At 44.4% G+C, this 11,460-nt stretch overlaps 1 protein-coding gene across 1 annotated transcript in view; it reads left to right on the forward strand.

The window, feature by feature from the left end:
* VWA3B (von Willebrand factor A domain containing 3B) overlaps positions 1-11,460 on the forward strand; it is a 411,842-nt gene that overhangs the window by 140,986 nt on the left and 259,396 nt on the right. The window contains exons 12-13 of the mRNA XM_033949516.1: positions 5,704-5,842; positions 8,692-8,823. Coding sequence (XP_033805407.1) covers positions 5,704-5,842; positions 8,692-8,823 — 271 coding nt within the window. The remainder of the gene's footprint in view (positions 1-5,703; positions 5,843-8,691; positions 8,824-11,460) is intronic.

Raw genomic sequence — 11,460 nt, forward strand, 5'->3', positions numbered from 1 at the left:
TTCAGGGCAGGTAACTTGCTTTGCCAAGTTACTGACTGCTTTTTCAAGCCACTCATTTGCTCCGTCAAGTTACTTATTGCTTTGTCAAGCCACTCATTTGCTCCGTCAAGTTACTTATTGCTTTGTCAAGTTACTTAGTACAATCTTGCTTTGTCGAGTTACCTAGTACAACCCCGCTTTGTTAAATTACTGACTACAACCTTGCTTTGTCAATTACTTAGTATAACCTGCTTTGTCAACTTACTTACTGTTCAATTTGCAGCGTATCTTGCTTTGTCCATCCATTGTATAATTTATTCTCTTATTGCTCTATTTAAATATGGCACCACTGCATTATAGCCTGATCATGTTACTTCTTGCTTTCTACCTAACTGGTTTTAGAAGTAAGGCTACCGTTCTGCCTTACCTTTTCCCAATCCCTATCCACTACTCCTCAGTACGTAGCTTCAAACCCAAGCCTTCAATAGCACAACACAGGGTTCTCCATGACTACTCAGAATCTGGTCCATCTATAATCCCAGTTCTTACAGCGTCCCGCAGACCTAGCAGGCTGCACATTAAAAAAGACCGAGTACTAAAAAATTTGGCCACTTCTTATCCCACTCCTACAGTCCCGTTACGTTACTCAAACCTCAGAGGATCCTACCTAAACATAAGATCCATGAGGAATAAATCCCTACTAATAAACGATTGGCTAACTGACAACAATCCTGAGATGAGCAACGAAGCTAGTGAAAGGTATGGAGAACCTGGACTACGAGGAACAACTTAGGAGACTGGGGTTGTTCTCCCTTGAGAAGAGGAAATTAAGAGGGGATCTGATCGAGACTTTCAAAATACTGAAAGGATTCGACAAAATGGAGCAGGGAAAGCAGTTATTTACAATGTCCAATGTGACACGGACAAGAGGACATAGACTGAAGCTGAGGGGGGACAGGTCCAGGACGAATATCAGGAAGTTCTGTTTCACGCAGCGAGTGGTGGACACCTGGAATGCTCTCCCAGAGAAAGTAATTGCAGAATCCACCGTTCTAGGATTTAAGGGTAAACTAGATGCACATCTCCTTAAGAGTGGCATAGAGTGATACGGTTAAGGATAAATTAGATGCACATCTCCCTTGAGAAGCATACAGTGATATGGGGACTAAAACTATGCCAGGGTACACCTGGCGTGGCCTCCGCGTGTGCGGATCACCGGACTTGATGGACCCAGGGTCTGATCCGGAGATGGCAATTCTTATGTTCTTATGTTTTATTGACAGAGACTTGGCTACTATCTGATGATGACATCCTAATTCAAGAATGCCTATCCCCTAACTTCAGAATTCTAACCCTAGCAAGAGCAAGAGGAAGGGGTGGGGGATTGGCTGTAATCTTTAAAGAAAACTTAAATTGCACCACTTTAAGCGCCAAATCTTCCCCCAATCTGGAAATCCTATCTCTAAAGTTATTCTCTGAATTACTAGCAGATTCTCTAACAATCACTTTAGTATATATTCCTCCTAAAAAATGGACTTCAGCAAAAGAGGAATTTTCAGAATTTCTGTTAACTAATTCCCTATCGGGTCCATACAGCCTCTTAAGTGGAGATATAAACTTACATTTAGAGCAATCTGATCAACCAGAGATCATAGAATTTTGGTCCTTTCTAGCTTCACTAAGATTTCCTAATGCTTCCCCTGTAACAATACACAAGAAAGGACACTAACTAGACCTGGTTTCACTGTCCTCTAAAAATCTGATAAATCCCACTATCTGCTGGAAATAAGTAAATTGGTCAGATTCACTATGGTCAGACCATAAAATATGTAACTTCGAATTCGATTGGCAATGGAAGACAACCTTAGTCACCAAGAAAGACAAGAACAGCACCAAACAATTTCATACCAGCAGAGGCAAGATCAATCCCATAGAATTCTGGTCACATTCAGAACCAAGATGAAGAAAATAAGCAATTTATGAGTTCTTGGATCAACACCAGCACTCGTATTCTAAACGAAATAGCCCCACTGAAAAAAAGAAGGAAGAGACCCAGAAACCTAACAGGCTGGTTTGATCTAGAGCTTCTAGAGATAAAGAGGGAATTAAGAAAGTTAGAAAGGAAATGGTCAAAATTAGGAACTTCAGAGACTAGAGAGGTCTGGCGCCAAAAGCTGAAAAGCTATAAAAACTTATCCAAGGTAAAGAAGAAAATCTTCTATGCCCACAAAATAGGTAATGTATCCATAAACAGCAGTAAGCTCTTTAAATTAGTCAGTGACCTGTATGATACTCAATCCTACATAAATCCGGTAGAAAAATCCATAGTGACAGCAGACAATTTGGCAGATTTCTTCAGCTCAAAAGTAAAAAAACTGAGACTCTCTTTAACGGGCTCCTCAGACTCCCACTGGGCTTACAGCATTCTCCAAAACTCTGATGCCTCTAAAGCTGACATGACCTGGTCTGACTTTCGTGAGACCAACTGGCAAACATTCAATAACTTTTGCAAGTATGTCAAATCATATTGCAGACTGGACCCTTGCCTCCTAATGTGATGAAAGCGGCCCCTATCAACTTTAAAGCCAATCTACTAGTCTGGGCTAACCTACAACTATCTACAGGAAATTTTCCAGAAAATTCAGGTCAAATTGTAATAACACCTATTAAAATGAACAACAAAGAATCATCCAATAATATAGCCAATTTTAGACCTATCGCAAGCATTCCACTTGCTGCTAAGTTAATGGAAGGGATGGTGAATGCGGAACTAAACACCTATCTAGACAGATTTAACATTATGCACAACAACCAATCAGGTTTTAGATCTGGTTTCAGCACCGAAATGATTATGGCCTCGCTACTAAACCATCTACATTCCCTTCTTAGCCAAAGTACCAGTGTTATGATTTTGCAATTGGACCTAAGTAGTGCTTTTGACCTACCGTGTTTCCCCCATTATAGGACCTCCTTCTTTAGTAAAAAAAACCCCTTTTTTTTCCCCACCTGGGAAATATAAGGCCCCCCCCGAAAATAAGGCACTATTTGGCAAGCACCCCCACAGCCTCCCGACCACCCCCATCATGTAGAAGCTCCTACCAGTGTCCTGCTGCTTCCTCTTGGCGGTCCCGACACAATCGGGGCAAGAGGGAGCTCAAGCCCTCTTGCCCCAGCCAACCGCGGCACCCCCGACACGATCGGGGCAAGAGGGAACCCAAGCCCTCTTGCCCCCCCGACTCCCCGACACTATCGGGGCAAAAGGGAGCCCAAGCCCTCTTGCCCCGCCGACTCCCCAACTCCCCGACAATATCGGGCCAGGAGGGAGCCCAAGTCCTCCTGGCCCTGGCGACCCCTCCCCCCCTGCTAGTTGTTCGGGCCAGGAGGGAGCCCAAACCCTCCTGGCCACGGCGACCCCCTACCCCCATCCCGCACTACATTACGGGCAGGAGGGATCCCAGGCCCTCCTGCCCTCAACGCAAACCCCCCTCCCTCCAATGACCGCCCCCCCCAAGAACCTCCGACCGCCCCCCCAGCCGACCCGCGACCCCCCCTGGCCGACCCCCACGATACCCCCACCCCCCTTCCCCGTACCTTTCTGTAGTTGGCCGGACAGTCGGGAACCAAACCCGCCTGTCCGGCAGGCAGCCAACGACGGAATGAGGCCGGATTGGCCCATCCGTCCCAAAGCTCCACCTACTGGTGGGGCCTAAGGCGCCTGGGCCAATCAGAATAGGCCCGGGAGCCTTAGGATCCACCTGGGGGCGGGGCCTGAGGCACATGGGCCCAACCCGACCATGTGCCCAAGGCCCCGCCCCCAGGAGGGGGCGGGGCATCAGGCTTTCAGGGTGGGGACAGGACGTGTGTGTGTGTGTGTGTCAGCTCTGCTGGTCCCCTACCCTGGAACAGGAAATTGATATGAGAGAATTTGGGGCCAGTGGAACAATGATGGCACACGTGGACTGCGGACCCACACCTGCTCCATGCACACACCCTGCCTATACTCAGAACAGACTACCCCTCTGCTCCTTCCTTGGTATGCTAGAGCAATTACCTACCAAATTAACAGAGAATGGAAATATGGAGATGTGATGACCTGTACCATATATAGGTAATAAATGTCTTTTTTTCAGCAATAAATGTGTACTGTATTCTTCTTCATGGAAAAATAAGACATCCCCCTGAAAATAAGACCTTGTGCATATTTTGGAGTTTTTAAAAATATAAGACAGTGTCATATATTCGGGGAAACAGGGTAGTAGATCATACCATTCTAATGAACTGTTTAGAATCCATAGGTATCACAGGAAATGTTCACAATTGGTTCCAGGGCTACCTAGAGAATAGATCCTACCAGGTATTCAAGGATGACAAACTCTCCTGCAGCTGGAACAACAACTGGATTATCTCAGGGTTCCACCTCTATCTCCTACCCTGTTCAATATCTATCTCGTCTCTCTGGGAAATTTGCTACAAAGCCTGAGGCTCAACTTTTACATCTACGCAGATGACATTACTGTGGTGATCCCTCTAACCAGCCTGTCGTCAGATTTTATTAATTTCTTAACCAATATCCTAAATCAAATTGAGCTCTGGATGATAGCCTTCAAATTAAAACTCAACATAGAAAAAACTAAATTCTTCTTGGCAACTCCCAACGAAAAAGATAAAAGAAAATAAAATTCTTTTGAATGGTCGAGAATACCAAATTGATCAAACCATAAAAATACTAGGTGTAACCTTGATAAGCACCTAACCCTGGAAAATCATACAGATCTATTGTTCAAGAAATGCATATCGGTCCTATGGAAGCTCCGCACCATCAAAAAATTATTTGACGAATCGTCTTTTTGTTTACTAGTACAATCATCCATCTTGAGTACCCTGGATTACTGTAATATTATATACCTAGGAGCTTATAAAAAGACACTTAATAAGCTGAGATTAATTCCGAACACTGAGGTCTGCCTAATCTTTGGTTTGAAAAAATGGGAACACATTACCCCTTATTTTCAGAAACTTCACTGGTTGCCTGTGGAATCTAGAGTTCTCTTCAAATTTGCCTGCATTAGCTACAAAGCTGTTTTTGGGATGTTCCCAGCTTACCTTGCCTCTCAGTTCTCTCTAAACTGTTCTAATAAGAGCACCCGCAGAACAAACCTATTTAATTATCCCCCTGAAATCATGTCAATACAAGAAGTTTTTCGATAGAATGCTAACATTCCAGGCAGCTAAATCAAACACATGGCTTGTAAAACCCATACTAGAGGCCATTTCTTACGTTGATTTCAGAAAAATACTGAAGACACATCTGTTTGACAAGTTTTTAAAACTTCAATCATGTTCCTCCAACCTCATTATCAATTCCCAACAGCTGTCCACATCTTAATTACGCCACTGTTCCAACTTTTAGATCTAACCGATGTACTCTTTCAACTATAATTGTATTCCAGTCTGAACGTTTTTACCTTGTATCTATTTGCTTGTTTCTATCCTGTATCAGACTGAATGTTTTGTTTTAATTTGTATTTCATTCTCTGGCTGCATGTTTCTTTGCTGTAAACCGCTTTGAACTTCTGGTATAGTGGTATATAAGAAATCAAATTATTATTATTATTATATCACTTGACCTAGGAAACACAAAACTGTTGTGCTTCCTTTGATGCCTTTCTGTAATATACTCTTTGCTAAGATGTCATTGCTTTATATTTATTTATTTATTGACAGGATTGAGTGGCTTCAGAATGGGAGCAGGGAGCTTTTTGGGACAGTGCTGGAAGATCAAGTATACATTCTCATTGACACATCTTACTCTATGAAGGATAAGATCTCACTGGTGAAGGACAAACTCTTGCAGCTCATGCAGGTTAGGTCCAGTAAATCCTGCATTTTAGAGGACATGCACTCATTTTTAAGCCAAAATGATAGGAAAATATCTGAAATTGAGTTTTTTTGTATTATCACAATAGTGTACGCTGTTGGACAAAAAGCGACTGATTCTGTATATGATGCCGGTCTTGGTGGCCACCTAAGAAGCAGCTGAGAATCGCACACCAGAATCCTGTCTGTCTTAAAGAACAGATGCCTTACCCCCCCCCCCCCCCCCCCCGATTCTCTAACCAGCACCCATGTCACAGGCACCGGTTAGAGAATCGCACCTGCCTGATTGCAAAGACAGGCGACTTAGCTGCATATCTTTGCTGAGGGATCCCTTGTCATAAGCTGATCATGGCAAGGGAATCCCCAATCAGCTGAGCTGGCAGGACTCCCTGAAGTTGTGGTTTCAGGGAGTCCTGCCGGCTCATAGTAGTCTGCTCAACCTGATTCAATTAAATTTTTTTCTTCTTCTAAGCTATTTCTGGGCAAGAATCCAAATCTCTGCCCGGTATTGTGCTTAGGTTCCAACTACTGAAGTCTCCGTCAAAGCTCACTCCAGCCCATCTATACCAACCCAGCCACTGAAGTTCTCCCCAGCCCATCCTCAACCAAGCAGCCATATACAGACTAGAGAGTTGCGCGGGGACAGAAATCCCACCCGTCCCCGCCAAAGTCCCACCCGTCCCCACCCGTCCCCGCGAGGAATCCCACCCGTCCCCACCCGTCCCCGTGAGGAATCCCTCCGTCCCCACCCGTCCCCGCGAGGAATCCCTCCGTCCCCACCCGTCCCCGCGAGGAATCCCCTCCGTCCTCACCCGTCCCTATAAACTTCAGAAATAGTTATTTCATTTAATTATGCTACTGAATTAAAGGCTCTGGTAGAAACCCATTTACAAATAAGCAAAAAGACTTTATTAATTTGAAAATATTAATTGGGAAGAATACATACTTTGTAAACGGGTTTCTACCAGAGCCTCTAATGTTTATAAATTTTTATCAACACAACTAATATACTACTTTATCCTGAAGCAAAAAAAAAAAAAAAAGAAATAGAATTATTTTCCTACCTTTGTTGCCTGGTTTCTGCTTTCCTCATGTTCTCATTCAATTCCTTCCATCCACTGTCTCTCTTCCTTCTGCATCTTCCATTTGCTCTGTTACTGTGCCTCTCCCTTTCTTCCCCCTTCCAAATTGGTCTGGCACCCATCTTCTTCTCTCCGCTCCCCCCATAGTTTGGCATCTGTCTTCTTCCCTGCCAGCGTTTTTTCCCTACTCTCTCTTCCTCATTTCCTTTCTGTGTCCTTCTCCCCCCCATCTTCCCCATGTCCTTTCAGCGTCCTTCTCCCTCTCTGTCTTCCCCATGGCCTTTCAGCGTCCTTCTCCACCCCTTTGTCTTCCCCATGTGCTTTCAGCATCCTTCTCCCCCCTCTGTCTTCCACAAGTGCTTTCAGAGTCCTTCCCCCCCGCCCTTCCCATGGCCTTTCAGCGTCCTTCTCCACCCCTTTGTCTTCCCCATGTGCTTTCAGCATCTTTCTCCCCCCTCTGTCTTCCACAAGTGCTTTCAGAGTCCTTCCCCCCCCCGCCTTTCCCATGGCCTTTCAGCGTCCTTCTCCACCCCTTTGTATTCCCCCATGTGCTTTCAGCATCCTTCTCCCCCCTCTGTCTTCCACAAGTGCTTTCAGAGTCCTTCCCCCCCGCCCTTCCCATGGCCTTTCAGCGTCCTTCTCCACCCCCTTTGTATTTCCCCATGTGCTTTCAGCGTCCTTCTCCCTCCTCTGTCTTCAAGTGCTTTCAGAGTCCTTCCCCCTCCTCCTGTCTTCACCATGGCCTTTCAGCGTCCTTCTCCCCCCTCCTTCTCTATCGCCCCGGGTGCAGCACAGCCGGCCAGGTCCCCTTACTTTTGTGGCACTTCCCCGACCGACCGACAACAGCCCCGGTCCAACAAACCTCCCTGCCCTTAACCGCGAATCTAAATTACCTTCTTACAGCTGCTGTAAGAAGGTAATTTAGATTCGCGGCTACAGGGCAGGGAGGATTGTCGGACCCAGGCTGTTATCGGTCGGTCGGGGAAGTGCCACAAAAGTAAGGGGACCTGGCCGGCTGTGCTGCACCCGAGGCGGGGCGGGGCGGGGCAGGGCGGACCGCCCCCCTCCCTTGGTAGCCACTCGAACCGCGAGGTTACTCTCCTCCTTACCTGCCCTGCCTGCAGCACAGAGCCGAACGGAAGTCTTCCCGACGTCAGCGCTGACGTCAGAGGGAGGGAGGGCTTTGTTTAAGCTTTGTTTAAGCCCTCCCTCCCCTCCGACGTCAGCGCTGACGTCGGGAAGACTTCCGTTCGGCTCTGTGCTGCAAGCAGAGAAGGTAGGGAGAAGAGCCGCGCGACTGAGTACATGCAGCCCCGCAGGAGCCCCGCGACCCTCGGAGGCGTCCCCATGGGATCCCCGCGACCCTAGGGGGCATCCCCACGGGATCCCCGCGACCCTAGGGGCGTCCCCACGGGATCCCCGTGACCCGAAGGGGGAACCCGCGGGATGCCCGCGGGTCCCGCGGGATTCCCGTCGTCCCCGTTCCCGTGCAGCTCTCTAATACAGACACAGACTGTTGTTACCTGATTGTCTGTTTGGAGGAGGACCCATTCTTGTTGATTCAACAGTAGGAGGGCTCATAAGACATAAAGATAGCTCAGAGTTGCAAGTGATTGATGTGTAGGAGCAGCTCCTTCAGTCCCCAATGGCCCTGGGTTTAGAGATGTAATTAATATAAAGATAGAAAATTTAATGGCTGTGGTTTCCATGATGAATGTGCATTTGGTCATGTATTAAATATTGTTTAATGCAGGAACAGCTAAAATACAAAAACAAGTTCAATTTGGTGAAGTTTGACTCCAACATTACAACATGGCAGGAGAAACTTACAGAAGTTAATGAACAAAATTTGGGACATGCTTGGACTTGGTTGAAAGGACTTCAGGTACAAAAATAGAGACAAAGAGTTCAGCTAATTGATAGCCAGTACTGTATCTTATCAACATTTTAGAAAACTCTTGAAAACTTTTCAACCTTAATGTAAGTGTTTCTGTTTAATAGGATAGGAAGCATGCTTAGTGTGTAACTAATTTTAGGCATTATCATCATCTCTATAGTATCCAATCTGCCCCACCAGCATAGATGCAGGGGAGACCATTTAGATGTTAGCTCCTTTACATTTTTAAGTAGATTTTCTTAATTTAGATGTATAGCTTCATCCATAGTAGGACCAAAATATACTCCTAAATATTTCAGTTTATTTGGAGCCCAGATAAAGGTGGAGGGGCTTAATCGAAAGAGACATCTAAGTCCGTTTGCGTCCAACTCACAAGTCGTCCAAAGTAAAAAACAGCCTGAGACACATTTTCGAAAAATACATCCAAAATTTTTTTTTTTTTTTTAAATTGTCTAATTATACGTCCTGCAGATCTGATCGTCCAAGTCACTAAATTGTTCATCTTTATACCACATTTCCATCCAAAAGTCCAAAACGCCTAGAAGAAGCCCTGTTGGACGTGGGAGGGGTCTGCAATGTGATGGACTGAACACCCAGACATGACACCTAAATAGTGGGATACTTTACAGGGCACTGATGTGAACTTCACAAAAAGGGTGCCATGTCTTCTCCTCACTACAACTCCCTTATAGGTCATGGTGAGCCACCCAAACCACCTCCAGAATCCCCTAGACCCAATAGCCCTTATGGCTGCAGGAGCCACTTATATGCCAGTAAAAAAAGGGTTTTGGGGGTGTATAGGGGAGTGCACATGTTTAAGTATCAATGCAGTGATTACAGGGGCTTATGGGCATGGGTCCTCCTCTCTATGGGTCCCTAACCCACTCCCAAGCTGCCTTAAGCCGCCTCTGTGCTGGATGACTAGGCTTTCCTATGCCAGGCGGCCAGGTCTGGAGGCTGAATTTTAAAGGTGTGATTAATATTTTTAGGGGGGGGGGGTCGGTGATCACTGGGGTAGTGTGTGGGGTTCTGTTTTATGTGTTTGCAGTGCTTATCTGGTGACTTTAGGTGGGTTTTTGTGACTTAGACCATTTGGGAAATGTTCATCCAAGTGCCGACTTAGGCTGGTTTTTGGACATTTTTCTCTTTCGAGTATGAGCCCCTTAGCATCTAGTTTAGCATCTGGGCAATTGAGAGGCATAATTTCAGTTTTAGATTGATTACGTTAATATCCTGACAATTTATAGTTTCCAGAATATGTTGTTTGGAGTTTACAGTGGAATAGATAAGTATATCGTCAGTATAAGCAGAGTATTTAGCCATTGTTGAGCCACAGTTATCACCTTGGATGAGTGAATTATTTTTAATTGCAGATCGTAATGGTTTAAGGGCAAGATTAAATAAAAGTGGGGACAGGGGACACCCCTGTCTTGTACCCCTAGTTGGATTAAATGGAGAGAATAATTTATTATTAATTTGTGTCCTATTTGTATGTTTACAGTAGAGAATTTTGATCATATTAATAGCACATTGAAAAAAAACAAACCAGTGAAGAGTATTGAATAAAAAAGGCCATTCAACATGGTCATATGGTTTTTTTTCTGCATCCATTCCTAAGGCCACGTATCAGCCTCCATCACTATTTACAGAATGCAGAACGTTCAAAAACAGCCTAAACTAAAACTAAACTAAAACTTGAGTTTATAGACCATGTCATCTCTATAACAATAAAGTTCAACTTGGTTTACAGTAAATAAAATAGAAAAGAAAAATAGAGGGAAGAAACTTTTAGAATTTGGAAAATAACCAAGTTTTTAGATATTTATTAAAGGTTTGAATAGAACCTAGTTCTCTCAACCATAGAGGAATATTGTTCCAAAATTCAGAGAAGGGAAGGATAATTTAAAAATTTCCATAGTTCTAGTCAGACCAGGTCTTTTAGAATTCCAAGACAGAGGAATTAATAAAGGACAAATGCTGAACAAGATCTTAAAGGTTATACAGGCACATTTGAAGTGTATCCTGGAGATTATTGGAAGCCAGTGAAGTTTAGCTTGGAGCGGAGATACATGCTCAAATTTGTTATTACCAAGAATCAACCTAGCTGCAGTATTTTGAATCAGCTGAAGTCTCTGCAGGCTATTCTTGGTTAAACTTAGGGGTCCTTTTACTATGGTGCGCTAACCGTTTTAGCGCACGTTAAATGCTAACACGTCAATTATATTCTATGGACACATTAGCGTTTAGTGCATGCTAAAACGGCTAGCACACCTTAGTAAAAGAAGTTGTTAGATAGATAGAATTGCAATAGTCTAAATGTGAAAGAATAATCGATTGAACAAGAACAGAGAAATGCTGTTGATGGAAACAGAACTTGACTTTCCTCAGCATGAGGAAAGACTGAAGAAGCATTTTTTTAAACCAGAGTTAATATGCTCATTAAATGAGAGTGATGAATCTATAATAACCCCCAGAATTTTAGTAGAGAGCTCAATCTGTCTAGTGTTAATTGTTTGATACTCTTCCATTCATAAATCCATTTTGGTCTGTAGAGATTAACGATGGTAGAATTATTGCAATCTTGTGGAGAGGAGCTTGGCATAAATCTTTGCATCCACGATTATC

Source organism: Geotrypetes seraphini, chromosome 6 (assembly GCF_902459505.1).
Source record: "Geotrypetes seraphini chromosome 6, aGeoSer1.1, whole genome shotgun sequence".
NCBI lineage: Eukaryota > Metazoa > Chordata > Amphibia > Gymnophiona > Dermophiidae > Geotrypetes > Geotrypetes seraphini.